The sequence below is a fragment of the Cnephaeus nilssonii genome (genome assembly GCF_951640355.1).
Source record: "Cnephaeus nilssonii genome assembly, chromosome: 12".
Taxonomy (NCBI): domain Eukaryota; kingdom Metazoa; phylum Chordata; class Mammalia; order Chiroptera; family Vespertilionidae; genus Cnephaeus; species Cnephaeus nilssonii.
The window spans coordinates 14,284,598-14,301,071 of NC_137083.1; the positions used below are offsets into that span (position 1 = coordinate 14,284,598).

The 16,474-nt window shown below is 38.9% G+C and overlaps 1 protein-coding gene across 1 annotated transcript in view; it reads right to left on the reverse strand.

Moving 5' to 3' along the window:
* Positions 1–8,397: 8,397 nt before the first annotated feature.
* Positions 8,398–16,474, reverse strand: part of SP4 (Sp4 transcription factor) — a 56,699-nt gene continuing 48,622 nt past the window's right edge. Inside the window, exon 6 of the mRNA XM_079786506.1 lies at positions 8,398–11,768. Coding sequence (XP_079642632.1) covers positions 11,521–11,768 — 248 coding nt within the window. The 3' untranslated portion in view covers positions 8,398–11,520. The remainder of the gene's footprint in view (positions 11,769–16,474) is intronic.

Sequence of the window (16,474 nt, forward strand, 5' to 3'; positions counted from 1 at the left end):
GGACTTCTGTGATCCAAGCAATTTCAGTCAGGGAAAGAGTTAGAGCCCCTGAAGGGAGAAGGGAAAAAGAAATCTATAAAAAGAGACTAATTAAATTACAGGCGATCCGAACAAGAAGGAAGCTTTATTTTAGACGCACGAGTTCCAGAGAAGAAGATTTAGAGATTAAATAAATTCATCAAAAGGACATGAAAGGGAGTTAAGTTGTAGGGGGTATAAGCACAATCATTTGTGACTCTTCCCTGAATCATATTAAACACTAGAGGCCCGATGCACAAAATTCGTGCAAGGGGCTTGGCTCCCACCACTGCCGCGGCGGCCACCCACTGCTGCTTTGTCCACAAGGTCGTCCGGAAGGACGTTGGGTCTAATTAGCATATTATGCTTTTATTATTATAGATTATTATCTTATTCCTGCTTGTTAAACCTTTCTTTGACATCAGAAATGAGGAGCCAGCAGAGAAGGTGCTCAGAGTCGCACAGGTGGGAACTAAGTGAGGATTAGAGGTCCCTCCCAGAGTGAAGGCACCACCCATATATGTAATTAAGCAGTGCATCTGTCTAGTGTCAACAGTTTACTAAGCCCTTTCACAGGTGATGGCTGATTTAGTGGAGATATTTGAGGAGAACAGTGTCTCCTTTTTCTTTTTTATTTAATTATACAGTACATCCTTTATATTTACATTATAAGCCATCATAACATCACAAACGTTTCTTCCTAAGCCAGTAAGCACTATTTGCATTCTTGCTTTTCTAGCTAAATATATATTTATATTCCTAACATGCTGGTAGTGAATTGTTCCAGGATATAGGGAACCACACATAACTGGAATATTCCCACATCTCCAAGGATTAGCATGTCCTCTTTAAGGCCCAAGTCCTGCCAGCACCAAGAAGCCCCCACCACTGTCCCAGCATTCCCAGCCCCTTATAAAGAGGGCGTGCCTCTTTGTGACACAGGAAGGGTGGCCTGGGCTGGGGAAGGTTAGGGTTGCCAAAGCATTCCTTCAGATCCCACCAGGGGTCTTTCCCTGCGGCTACCCAAGCCCTTCACTCCCCCCGTAAACTGAGGGGGCAAATCCGGTAATTCCCTGTGAACCTCAGTAGTTTTGTCCTGAAATGGTCAACGAAACTGCAATTGGCAAGATCAAGGTCTTGGTGAAGAAAGGGGGTTGATAGAAGCAGAAGGGAAATAGCAAACATAGCTCTACGTGTATTTCATCGACTCTGTGCTGCACATCTTTTCACACTTTAGCATCTCTGAAACTGGGGTGTGTCTGACCTTTGTGGTCTGCAGAGGCATATCCGTTGTGGTTATTACTGCTCAGACATCTGCAGCAAAACTAGCAGAACAGAATGTCACTGGCGTGGAGGAAATCCCTGGACATGATCGTGGAGCATTTGATTAAGAAGTGCTGCATCATTCCTGCTCTTCATGGCATAGATGGCATTGGTTGAACATGAATGACTCCTGGTGTATTAGTCATCTCTTGCTGCTTAAGAAATAACTCCCAAAACTTAGTAGCTAGAAACAACAAACAACTAACATTAGCTCACAGACTTCCTGTTGGTCAAAAATCTGGCAGCGGCTTAACTGGGTGCTCTGGCTCCGAGTCTCTCCTCAGGTTGAAGTTAAGACAGGGGCTGGGGCTGTAGTCACGGCTAGAAGATCCACTTCCAGGTCACTTAGGGGGCAGCTGTCCAAAGGTCAGCTAGTCTGTGCAGTCGCACGCTGTTGCAGCCACTCCACTTGATTCTGTTCATTAGACGCAAGTCGTGTGTCCACACACAGGAGGAGCGGAATCAGGCTTACCTAGCTATCCAAGGGAGGAGGGTCAAAGAATTTACGGACATAGCTTTAAAACCACCACTCGGGCGAAGACGTGATTGAAAAGTTAGTCACTGAGTAGGGCTTAATTTTACAAGGTTATCTTCCTGCCGACATAATTGTAGAAAGTGAGAGGAAGCAACTACAATACAAAGCCAGAGTAAGTTATACACTTAATTCTGACTTTTGAACTTGTAATTAGAAATATATGATGCCTCACCAAACACACCACACACATTTCGCACATACATATATGAATCTCACAAATAAGTTAAAATAAAACATAAAATAAAGCTTCAAAGACATGGTTCAGTTAAAGGTATAACCATTTACAATATTTCTGAATTGAGTTGGAATCTTTTCCCAGTGAGCTTATTGTTTGCCTTGAAAATTACTTCCCTCACAGCAGTTTTCAAACTCGCCAGGTTGACCAAACACTTGGAGATCATGGTGGCCTGTACACAGCACCGTGAGTTACTGATGTATTTAATTCCAACATGAAATTATACAAGCTAGGGATGATTGTACCAGCAGAAAAATAGAACTTTATTATGGCTTCTACATCTCAAAAATAATACTACCAATAAAATATTTATTAAACCACATTTCATAGCAGGACAATAAATAACACAACTTGAGCCAAGCCAACCTTCTAGAAAGGCATGATTCAAAGACTAATGAATGTTTGAGACAACTGCTCACGTTTAATTTCCTCCTCTTCCCTGTAATTTGCTTTTGTGTGATCTTTGCTCCCAGCGTCTGACTTCCTGGCTCTCTGACTCTGACTTGAAACCTGTTCATCTTCATTTGGCCCAACATGATCTGAGCTTTGGCTCCTCCCTGTAACTGCATGCTTAATGCACGTCTGCCTCTTCAAGGCCAGCCCCAGGAGCAGGGCGAGGGGATCGCCAAGTGCCCCAGAAACCTAGGGATGCAAGGAGGCAGGGTTAGTGCAGAAAAGAGGGACAGCATCCTTTGTGCCTGAATCTGGCACAACAGATGCTCAATAAATGTACTGACTGACTGACTGAACAACAGGATCTCCAAAGGCAAGCGTGGAAACGAAAGGGGCAAATTGGATTAAGTACAGGATCTGAAGCCAAGGTAAGAGAGTGAAATAGACAAGAAGGCTGGAAGCGGAGAGCAGGAGCTAGCCAGAGGTGCCTCTGAGTCTTGGCAGGACACTAAGCCAAGTTTGGCTGAGTTGTTTGTATCCTATCTTATTCCACAAAGAATCTGAAAAGCTAAGTGAAAGTAGCTTAGAGCTCATAAACATAGAACATCCTATTATTCTTTTCTGAACCGAGGCTAAGAGGAAGTTGTCTAGAATAAGAAAACCTTTGTACACCAAATTGGACATTTCCTTTTTTGTGACTGTAATTTGGTAGGAAGCTGAACACACAGAGGTACTTTATCCCTGTAAACTTGAGTCCGTTTATGATTTCAAATACAGAAAATTATTCTCACATACATCCACAAAGTTACTGAACCACACACGAGCAACTGTTTTTTTCAGTAACCGGTTTGCTTGGCTCACTCATTTGGTTGTCTGCTATCACTTTGAGGTAGGCAAGTAGTAGTTGGAATTAGCATTTCAAAATTAGAGAATAACTAGGATTTGAAGCCTCAGTTTTGCTTGGCATTAGGGAAAAATAGCCACCATATAGTTTTGAGATACAGCACCCCAAACTAGCTCATAGACAGGCAGAGAGTTTGAGAAAAATACACACAGTTGGATCAAGAAATCCCGACTGAAATTTCTCCCTTGTTTCTTTTCATACATTGAAAAGCATTCTTGCCTTTTTTCCCAAAGCATTGTCGTTTTGGACCAGCTGGGAAATACCCCATGCCCTCCATCTTTTGGGTTAACGTATCATTAACAATACTTCTACTGAACATTATTGTCAGGGGCATGATAGAGGTATCTTATTTGATCCTCTTAACAGACCTGTGTGCTATTATCCCCATTGTGAGTAGGCCTCGGCCCTCCAATGCAAGGGTCACAGGGCCTACAGGTGCTGCTCTACCTCCACCTCTTCCCTCTCCTGCTGACCTCCCCACTGGTCCCTCTAGAGTCTAGACTGTTGTGCTGCAGCCACGGTCCAGCCTTGGGCTCCTCCCTTTTGCTGGATTCCTCTTTCCCCAGCTTCCCCTCGGACCCTGATTTGCAGTGCTTGCTCCTCATTTCAGGGTTGGCTCAAACCTCACTGCGGGAGGCTTTCCTGAGCACGCCCACCACCGCTGTCCTACCCGTGCTCCCTATGAACTCTGAGGGCAGGGATAGGGACTTCTGTCTTATTCTTAGTCTATGTCTGACACCTGGTACAAAGTACACACTTTTTTTTTTATATATATTTGCTCAACGAGTGGAAACTCAAACTGCCAACCCACTAGTCATAGCTATCGTTAAGTCCTGTAGCAAACCAATGTCCAGAAATGGGAGGGCTACATAAAAACATAGTTTTATGAAGACTATTGGTACAAGTCTTTATACAGAATTGGTCATAGACCATGTGTGCACATTTAGGCCTAGCTGTTTGTTTTTCTAAGCTTTTTCAGCAGCTTTAAAAACAAGATAGTTTTATTTTGAAGTTTGAACTTCTTAATCCAATTCAAATGTTATGTTGATATATATCTAAAATGTGATACATAGCATACATATTATCTATATGTGTACTTAATTCTATTAAAACATAGGGAACAAAAATCCCTGTTATGCTTCCATTGAACTAAATTTTAAACAGTGCCACAGTTATGCACTGGGGGAAACACAGGTATTTGTTTCCTGGAAAAAAATTATTCTGGCAAAATATTTTTTTCTATGGAACATTTCAAATACAGACTCATGTGAAAATTTTGTTTGACAGCCACCCAATTTTCCTGGTTGACTTCACTGGGGAAAGTACAATGTACTGTGATTTTTTTTATACAAAAAAAAATTTGGAGTATATATTAATATTCTGAAATCTAGCAATCTCATTAATTGGAACATTTTTTACTTCCAGGAAAAATTATCCTAGCATTTGACAAACTATTTCTTCAGACAAAAATAAAGGTTTACAAGATTTATTTTCCTCCCTCCCCTCTTCTTTCTTAAGTTCCTTGGCACTTGAGATACTCTCAGGTATCCAAAAATTAAACCATTTCATTGCCAACTGATACCAAGAGGAACACAGCCTAAGGCCTATACCAATTAGCAAATATTAAAAAAAAAAAAGTAAGTATCTGCCTTAGAAATCCTGCTACACAATTACAAGTTAGCTGTGTGTATATCAAACAGATATTACTCCTTGAGCAGTAAATACGTGATTCAGATGTTTTGAATAATGTATTTCACGTTTCTTGCATCTTAAGTTTCTCCACCTCTTTAAGCATCTGAACTTTTAAATACAAATAACAAACAAGCTATACTTTTTTCCTGATTTCTTGAAGTTATCTTTGTTGAAGGTAATAGTTTGTCAAATGCTAGGATAATTATGAATGGCATTCTAAACCACACCATATTATATTAGTGTTGCTCTTAGCACAGCTTTGACATTCCTCTGCCAATAGTTTTATGTCAATAATCTCCTATCCTATTAATAAAGAAGTGATATGCAAATTGACCATCACTCCAACACACAAGATGGCTGCCCCCATGTAGTCAAAGATGGCTGCCACAAGATGGCCAGCAGGGGAGGGAAGTTGTGGGCAATTGGGCTGGCAGGGGAGGGCAGTTAGGGGCAACCAGGCTGGCAAGGGAGGGAAATTAGGGGTGACTGGGCCAGCAGGAGAGGGCAGTTGGGGGCAACCAGGCCTGCAGGGGAGGTTAGGGGCAACCAGGCCTGCAGGGGAAGTTAGGGGCAACCAGGCCTGCAGGAGAGGGCAGTTGGGGGTGACCAGTCCAGCAGGGGAGGGCAGTTAGGGGTTTCTAGGCTGGCAGGGGAGGGCAATTAGGGGTGACCAGGCCAGCAGGGAAGGGCAGTTAGGGGCAATCAGGCTGGCAAGGGAGCAGTTAGGCGTCGATCAAGCTGGCAGGGGAGTGGTTAGGGGGCGATCAGGCTGGCAGGCAGAGGCAGTTAGGGGCAATCAGGCAGGCAGGTAGGCAAGTGGTTGGGAGCAAGCATTCCTGGATTGTGAGAGGGATGTCCGACAGCCTGTTTGAGCGAGCCTAAACAGGCAGTTGGACATCCCTCTTGGAGAGGGTGCAGGCTGGACTGAGGGACACCCCCCCCCCCCATGCACAAATTTCATGCACCGGGACTCTAGTATATATATAAAAGTCTAAGCGACCGTTACAAAATGCCTGGTTGCTATGACATGCACTAACCACCAGGGGTCAGGCACTCAATGCAGGAGCTTCCCCCAACCTGCAGGCCCCAATCACCAATGGGGCCTGCCGACTAACATGCTGGTTCTTCCCCGCAGCCAGCAGGCCCTGATCACTCAGTTGGGGCTGGGTCCTGGGCTGGGTCGGGGAACTGGGTGTGGGTGGTAGCACATGCAGGCAGCAAGGGAAGGACTAGGTGGGAGGCAGGGAACCTGATCAGCCCTGATTGCTGGCCAGGCCTAGGGACCCCACCCATGCACAGATTTCATGCTCCAGGCCTCTAGTCTATGATAAAACAAAAAGCATCACTCTTCTAGTTTTGTTAATGGTTATGTGGTTCCCAGAATTCCAAGAATCAAACTGGCTTTACTAAATAAAAAACAAAACAGCCTGGCCAGCATGGCTCAGTGGTTGAGCATTGACCTATGAACCAGAAGGTCATGGTTCAATTCCAATTCCCGGTCAGGGCACATGCCTGAGTTGTGGGCTCCATCCCTGGTGTGGGGCATGTAGGAGGCAGCCAATCAATGATTCTCTCTCATCATTGATGTTTCTCTCTCCCCCTTACTCTCTAAAATCAAAATATATATTAAAAAAAAACACCACAAAATGTTAAAACTTTCTAATTGCATTATCCCCCTTTTATACAAGATCATCCCGATGCTTCCAAATGTTCCTTTTTTTTCAGGTATACAACTTTAAGTTTTCACACATCTTTAAAAAACTTACTGCTTCCTGGCTGAGTACCATACACTTAACTGTTTCTTAGTCATCTATGAACACATACTACACCAAGTTGTGACATAATCATGTCTTTACCTTAGGGTTTTGCTGTGCAAAGCAATCTACCTATTCACCATACAGCTTCCACTGATTACTAGATATTTCACGAATTGGTTGTCTTCCATCAGTGTACTTCCCCTGCTGCCCAACATCCCCTACCCCTCACTTGGCTGTATCTAATCTAGCCTGGGCTTGGAAGCCTGATTTCACCGAAGCTGTTATAACAACAGTTATGTCAGTAAGGTTCTTCATGAGATTTGCAGGACCCTCCCAGGAGGAAAAGACAACAGCTTTTGCATACAGATTTTTGTAGCATATCTGTGGCATACCTTGCTTCTTAGTGTGTGATCCTAAATTATGTTTTCTTTTTTTCTTTTTAATATATTTTATTGATTTTTTACAGAGAGGAAGGGAGAGAGAGAGTTAGAAACATCGATCAGCTGCCTCCTGCACACCCCCTACTGGGGATGTGCCCGCAACCAAGGTACATGCCCTTGACCGGAATCGAACCTGGGACCTTTCAGTCCGCAGGCTGATGCTCTATCCACTGAGCCAAACCGGTTTTGGCCTAAATTATGTTTTAATTAGAGGCCCAGTGCACAAAATTCATGCATGTGGGGGTGGGGGTATTCCAATCTGGGACATCCCTCTCACAGTCCAGGACTGCTGGCTCCCAACCACTTGCCTGCCTGCCTGCCTGATTGCTCCTAACCGCTTCTGCCTGCCAGCCTGATCACCCCCTAACCACTCCCCTGCCAGCCTGATCCATGCCTAACTGCTTCCCTGCCAGCCTGTTTGCTCCTAACTGCCCTCCCCTGCAGGCCTGGTCACCCCCAACTGCCCTCCTGGTCACCCCCTAACTGCCCTCCCCTGCAGGCATGGTCCCCCACCCCCCCAACTACCCTTCCCTGCAGGCCTGGTCCCCCCCAACTGCCCTCCCCTGCAGGCCTGGTCCCCCCCACTCAACTGTCCTTTCCTGCTGGCCATCTTGTGGTGACCATCTTGTGTCCACATGGGGGCAGCCATCTTTGACCACATGGGGGTGGCCATCTTGTGTTGGAGTGATGGTCAATTTGCATATTACCTCTTTATTATATAGGATTAGTTTCCATTTTTAGCACTTCCTACAATTTCCTAACATTCATTGCTCAAAAGTATTTAAGTTAACAAGTGTCCCTAAATCACATTTTAATTTCCATAAATGTCTACAGCAATGGTTACAAATTAGCATGAAATCTGAACTGGTGCTCTCTGGCAGTCTGTTCAGAGAAATGGGGACCAGATCTTAGTATCAGGAATTATGAAGAGTTGCCAATACGTTTTCTAGTGAGAAGCATTTTCTCTCCAGTGTTCACTGTGATAAGAAGGTTGATAGTTCAAAGAATTTATTGCTGCTTTACAGTATACATTATTAAATGAAGAAACATGTTAAACTCACGGGAATTTTTATAGGTTACTTGCAATTGTTATTGCAGGCAACAACTTGTACATGATTTTATTTCCAAATCCACAAAAAACAAAATTTATACAAATCAGCACTGTAAAAATGTCAATTACAGCCCCAGAGGCTTTGCTGGCAGAATAATTGTCTAAATCCTAGGATATGGGAAACAGGATTTTTTTCTGAAGTCATCTTTTTTTTTCCATTTTCTTTTTTTTTTTTACAAAAAAAATTTACAAGTGAAATGTTACTACAAAACTTTTTATAAGGAATTTTTGCAAAACATTTACATTTTACCATCAACTATTTCTGTTTTAAAATCATTATGTAGATTTAATACCCTATGCTGCACATCAATTTATGTGGGATGACAACTTAGTGACATGCATAAAAAAAAAAAAACACCACAAGGCATTAAAATGAAGACTTAAATACAAATATTGTTGCAATAAAACAGTTATAAAATTGAAAAATAGGACCTAAACATCATGCTTATCTAAGTTTGACAAATTAACTTTTTCTCCTAGATTACACACTTTTATTACTGCTCTCATGAGAGTGTGATAAATAATGACTTAACATCAAGTTCTAATGTAATCAGCAACACATACACAAACCTAACCAAAGAAAGTATATCGTAAGAAAAAACTATTCTAACACTGGAGTTCTACCATGATAAATACATAGTTTTGCACTGATAATTACAATAAAGAAAAGTATTATAACAGTGGCAAAGGGAATGAACAGTGAAATGTCATTAAACAAGACTCTACTGCACATCTGTGCCCTATTACTTATAACAGCTATATCCCACTGAGTCAAATAAAGGACACTGAAATTTACGATTCTTATAAGAGAAAAGTGGATTCAGAATGGTATGCAGAAAAGCCTGTCAAAATATTTCTAATTTCAGTGGTGAAATGTGCACCTGCTAACACAAATTAATATATTTTATATGCTATAAAGCTATCCAGACTCAGTTTGTTAAATTTATAATAGGCCTCATTGTTGATTAAAAAATAACTTCCATTTCTGAAGAGCATACATAGGTATGCATTAAAACTGGTTCATGGAATAATGGTGCAGAGAGCTCATACTTGGTATTATCAACAAAAAGTGTCACTCTGAGAAAACATGATTCAAACATTAAGAAAGTTTCTTTGCATAAAAAAAAATTATAGCACTGATTGTGTAGCATAATGATAAAATATATATTTGATGTTTCAGCTCCTATATAATAAAATTAAAATTAACACTACCAAATGCTCCTCTGTACCAAATGAAACAAACTGATTCTGATGTTTTAAAGCCAGATACATCAGCTGTTTAAGAGTACATTAAATAAAATATACAAAACAATTTACAAAATCCAACTAAAATTTAAAGACTTTGTTACAAGTCTACAAAAGCTTTAAGAAACTTGAAATTTATAACCACAGTGTAAAATTTTTTCCTTTAATCTCAAAGCTTTTTTATACAAACTGAAAGCACAAAAGACCTTCAGTTTTATATAACGCTACAAAGGGCTGGCCTAAAGTGTACATAGTGTAAACAGTGATCATTACAGTATTTCTCCTTCATCAAAAATACAAGAAATATCACAATTTTGGAAGATAATTCGCATGAGTAGTACTTTTCCTGAAATAATAGGGAATGCACAAGAAAACATGTACCTATATTCAAACAGTCCCTAAACGGATGTTAATAAACCAAGCAGTTAAAAACTTTAGTTTTCAAATGGTCAATTCCAATTACATTATGATTCTGTGTAAATACATTTTTAAAATAGCAAATATCTTACTAATATTTAAGCTATTGATATAATCCAAATATTTTTCATATGAAACTTTTGGCCATCTTTCCTATAAAACCCTTGCATAAACAACAAAATACATTTTTTCTTTAGTCACTTACATAACTAAAAATGGTTCCAATTTTTAAAAAATAATTTTTGCTTCATAAATCACACCTGTTACATATTTGTTAGGCTGCCTTTTTAGGGACAATTCAGTTACTGACATAACATAAAAACATTACTGTGTTATAAATTCTTAATCAGCCTTCTAACACAGTAGTATATATAAAATAGGATTGGCAAATTTTTAGTAGAGAGGAAAACGGAAATTATAATGTAGTTACAAGATAATTTTCTGCTGGACTTAAAAAAAATTTTTTGATAACTCTTTCTTTGGCTACCAAGTCAAAGCATAAAGAATTTTGCACACAGTCAACATAACTCATATTTACAGAATATGAAACTACAGACTGACTGATACTCTATGCAAATATTTCCTATATAAACATTTAAAATGAATTTTGTGGTACAACCCAGGGTTAGGAATATATTCAATCCTAACTTCAAAACCTTATATATTGTTGTCTCATTTTTTCTGAAGTAATTATGAATTTTGTTTTAATCATTTGTCACCCCCAGTATTTTCCTAAGGTTTTAATCTACAGTTTAATGTATAGATAAGCTCTAAGTTCCTCTTGTATCTCCAAATGGAGAAAGTAATTAAACTTCACTGATTGTCTGCATACACACTACTATAATGTAGTGGTAATAAAGATCTGAGATTCATCTCAGATTACTTTTTTGGAACTTTCCTAATTCAACTGTTGAAGAATTTCTAACATTTAGAAAAGACGGCCAAAACTATTTTCAGTTGATTTTCCAAAAATCAAACTAAGAAAATAAAGTATTGTCCCTACCGTCAGTTAACTATTTTGTTTTCTGTGCTAGAGAAAAAAAAAAGGGGGGGATCCATATAAATTATTAGTGACTGGAAAGTATTTCAAAGAAAACAAATCCAATTAAGGTCCAGCCTGCCAACTACTAAGGTCTGTCTTTCTAAACATGTTAACACATGATGTTAAAAGAGGGGAAGATTCAGTTTAAACAATATGTGACACATTTCCAAATAACTACAACTTATAGTGTGGAGGAAATACTTTGCTGTTTCCAGTACATCCATTTGATTTTTGTATTTTTAAAATTCAACACTTCACATGTTGACCCCAAATCTTGGAATACTTAAGGAAACCAAGAATGAAAACATGATTTCCTACTCTGTAATCCACTTGACCAGCCCATTTCCAGATTTTCAAAGGTGTGTAAACTTAAGTGCAGCACTAGAGGTCTCTGTTATAAATAGCTTTTCAGAATTCTTCCATGTTGGCCGAAACATTGGGAGTTGCTGGGTTTGAATCTTGAGAAATGGCTGCAACTGTGACAATTCTTGGGGAGCCAAGCACCTCTGTAACAGACGAGTCCAGGTCTCCCGAGGTAACAATGGCAAGAGCTGTCCCACCACCTTTCTTATTCTGATGCGTTTTGACATGTTTGGAGAGGTGATCACTACGCATAAACCTTTTAGAACATTCTGGGCATTCAAATCTCTTTTCACCTAAACAGAAAAATAGCAAGTAAATAGTAATTCATTTTATTCAAATACAATTATAATGTTAAATAATTTCTATTCTGATCACACTACACTTGTGTTTAACTTTTGACTAGTTGCAAAATACTTTGTTTTTATTTTAAAATACGATCAAACAAGCAATGCAACACAATACAGAAGAAAGAGCATGTGACTGGGAATAAAAGACACAAGATAAAGTCCTAGTTTTGCTAAGAACTGGAAGAAAAAGCTGAAGCAAATAAAATAACTCCTCTGGGCTTCAGTTGCCCCATCTATGAAACAAGAGGGTTTCTAACAGATGATCTCAAAAATCTCTTCCAGGTATCATAATATATAATGTTCAAGGCATGTCTACTCTTCCTTAAAAACTACTGTCTGGGTTTTGGTTATAATGCCGAAAAGCATGAAAATACCTTAGAACTATTTCAAATAAAATCACTTAATAATTTAACGGTGTATTGAGTTTCCTCAAAAGGCAGAAATGAGTTAGGCAAATACTCAATTTAAACTAACAGAGTTTTTAGGTTTCCAAAGAATCAGACTGTCAGATTCTGGTACACAAAGTGATCCTTAAATAAGCTCTCTTTAACATATAAGACAGTTCTGAAACTATCCACATCTATATTCTGGAATAAAAATTAACTTGCCCTGGCCAGTGTTCTCGGTGGTTAGAGCCTCAGGTCACGGGTTTGATTCCCACTCAAGGGCACCTACCTGGGTTGCAGGTTTAATACCAAACCCAAGTCAGGGCACATGAGGGAGACAACCAATCGATGTGTCTCTCTCACATCAATGTTTCTCTCTCCTTCCACTCTTATCTAAAAATCATTGAAAAAATATCCTCAGGTGAGGATTAACAAAACCCCTCTCCCCTACACATAAGAAACACAACTAAATGTTACCAAAAAAAAAAAAACCTATTTCAATTTTGTGTATAATAGATGAGGCACATAAAAAATTGATTAATTGGTATACTGTACTGTTCATGATGGATCAACTACTATCTTCTGTCCTTCCTTCTAAAATTGTTACTTAAGGCCCTAGCTGGTTTTGCTCAGTGGATAGAGCATCGGCCTGCTGACTGAAGGGTCCTGGGGTTCGATTCCGGTCAAGGGCACATGCCTGGGTTGCAGGCTTGATCCCCAGTAGGGGGCGTGCAGGAAGCAGCCAATCAATGATTCTCTTTCATCATTGATGTTTCTATCTTTCCCTCTCCCTTCCTCTCTCTGAAATACACACACACACACACACACACACACACACACACACACACACACACATAAAAATAAGGGAATGAAAGTTTTCTCAGTCTGACAGTGGAACTTTGATAATAAAGTTCAGTTCAGCTGACTCCTTTTCTTGGCCCTAGTTTTGAATAACCAATAGAAAGTCCATAGGTTCAACTTTGTCCATGTCAGATATTTCCCCCCTCTTCTTTATGAGTTTGTTTTTTTAATTGCATTTGCAATATCTCATTGAACTTTTCTTTCTCTTTCAGTCTTGAAAAATTAAATATAAGGATAAATAAATGATTTATATAAAATTCTCAGAGAGATTAAAAATAAAAGTGGTTAAGCTTTAGGGTAAAGTCACTTGCACTGACGAATGCTGACACCTAAGCAAGGATGAAAAACAAGTAAATGAGGATTTACTTGTAGGATTAATTTTGAACTCTACCTTTCAAGTTTCTCATTTGCTTTAAAAGAAAAATCCTGTGTACAAATTTTAAAGCTGAAAATAAATCTTAAAGGTATTGTTTTACATTTTCATTTTATTGATTTGTAAGTTAAGGCTCCAGAAATTAATTTTCATGGGAATCATACAACTTATTAATATCAGAGCAGGATTCAAGGCACCCAATTTCTAGTTTGAGCTTTCTATGCTACATGACCAGAGTGCAACTAGAGACTGCTGTTCTTTTATAGCATCAATGGCCAAGCATAATCAGAAAAATCAGATGGCATGATATCATTCAGTAAGCAATAAATCAACTGGGTGATCAATCAACACAGTGGCTGTTTAATAAATATTTGTTAGCTGTGATGCTTATGAACTCAGTCATTTTTCAACGAATATTTGTAGAACACTTGCGATGTGCCAGGCACTGATGATACAAAAATGAACAAGTGAAAATCTCTGACTTTAAGAAGCTTCCGTGACCTTGAGATAGTCATTTGAAACCATGTGGAGCTATGGCTAAGCTTCAATTAAGACAGAAATCCCCACCTACTCCATGGCAAACTGTAAGATAGATAGGAAATGATGGTGACATGGTTTGTGTGGGGACTTTCAGGGCTGTCTATTCCTAAGTGATGTGGGTGTTCAATTAATTTCAAGTAATGAAATTTGACCAGAATCTCAAAATAAGTAAATTATGTTGTACAATTAAACTACCATTAAAGAAATGACATTTTTGTTTATCTTTTTCCACAGAAGTGTTTTCTCTATGGTGTCAGACAATTTCTAAATTTCCTACCCTTAGCAAACATTATCTTAAGGAGGTACAGAGTTCTTGTACTAATTACGCATATTGCAATATCTTTTAAATTATTTAATAATTATTCTTAGTAGGTTATTATTTTTGGTAATTAATGTAATTACTTATCAAAACTATTGATATTAGTTTACTTAGGCAGAATGGCCCCCTAAATATGTCCATACCCTAATTCCTAGAAACTTGTGAGCATATTTTATTATATGGCAACTAAAGTTACAGAGGTTAACAGGGGAAGATTATTCTCAAATACCTAAGTGGGCCCATTCTAATCACATGGCTCTTAAAAGCCGAGAGACCTTTCTTTAGCTGGAGTCAATGTAGCAGGAGAAATCAGACAGATTAGGAGCTGAGAGGGACTGGACCTGCTATTGGTGGAGGGGGTGGGGGGACATATGAAAAGTATAAGAAGGGCCCTAAATGGTTTGGCTCTGGATAGAGCGTCGGCCTGTGGACTGAAGGGTCCCAGGTTCAATTCTGGTCAAGGGCATGTACCTTGGTTGTGGGCACATACCCAGTAGGGAGTGTGCAGGAGGCAGCTGATCGATGTTTCTCTCTCATCGATGTTTCTAACTCTCTATCCCTCTCCCTTCCTCTCTGTAAAAAATCAATAAAATATATATATTTAAAAAAAAGAAAAGTATAAGAAGGAATGTTAGCAGCCTCCAGAGCAAACCCACCAGCCCCCCGCTGACAGCCAGCAAGGAAACAGGGACCCCCATCCTACAACAACAAAAGCTGAATTTGCCTGACAGTATGAATAATTTTGGAAACAAATTCTTCCCCTGAGCCTTCTTTAAGGAACACATTCCAGTTGACACCTTGATTTTGACTTTGTGAGATGCTAGCTAAACAGACAGAACTTACTCGAACTTCAGACATAAAGAAACTGATACAATAAATGTGTGTAGTTTTAGGCTATTAAATTTGCAATATTTTGTTATGGCAACAACAGAAAACTGAGTTATATAAAATATAACTAGTAAGTTATATAAAATATAACTTGAAAAAATTAAATTTTAGCTGACATTTAGTTCAAGATCTGTGAAATATCTTCATTACAAAAACACAAAGCATGTCAGGGACAAATTCAAAATTTTGTTTCTCTAAGACGGCGGTTTGCAACTTGTATTTCATGGCACACTATTTAGTCAGGGGCACTGATCTCTTTTTCCTTAAATTGTTGTGTTGTTTTTTTAAAAAGACAACAGCCAACACAGTAGCCATCCAGCATGAAAAAATCCAAATTATACCTTTTTTTATGTCAGATTGGCAGAAAATATATTTTTTGGTGTACTGCATAATTTTAGTAATTAGTTTATCTGTGCCGTGAGATGAAAAGGGTTGAAAAATGCTTCTCTAAGAAAATCTCAAAAACATAATCCTAACAATTTTGGTTTCATAAACTGATTTTCATTTGTTTCTTTGCCTAGATTACTAAGAGAATGCCATGCTGTATTACATGATCATTAAAATATAGTAGAGTCTTTTAAGATAATTTAAGTAGAAAATTCATATTTAGAAACATTAGATGACTTCTTAACATGATATTCTTAACAGTAATTTTTCTCAGAAAATATTTGCTTTGTTTTCTAATGGAATGGTAGATTTGAGGGATGAATGAAATAAATCAGATCTTTTAAGCCTTATTCACTGGAAGTTAACCATTAAGAGCCAATTATAGCTGTCACAGTTCTGCCTATAACCTGGTTTTTAAAATGTTACCCTCAAACCTAAGCTAATACAATGTATAAAACATTTTATGAATTATTAATGTTATTTCTAAATTTGTCCTTTAATAACATACTTCCATATTTATATATTAAAATTAATTTCAGGGGCAAACTAGGGAACTGTATTAGTTTCCTGGGGCTTCTGTAAGAAAATACCACAACTGGGTGGCTGAAAACAATAGATATTTATTCTCTCACAGTTCTCTCTTTTGGAGGTAGATGTCCAAAGTCAAGGTATCCGTAGGGCAGTGTTCCCACCAGAGGCTCTAGAGAAGCATCCTTTGCTTGCTTTATCCTAGCCTTCTGGTAACGTCTGGCAATCCTTGGCACTCATTGGTTTGAAGCTGCATCTCTCCAAACTGCCTCTGTCTTCACACAGCCTTTCCCTGTATCTCTGTGTCTTCTCCCCTTTTTATATGGTCATCAGTCATTGGCTTGAAGGCCCATTAGGTCCTAAAATCTAG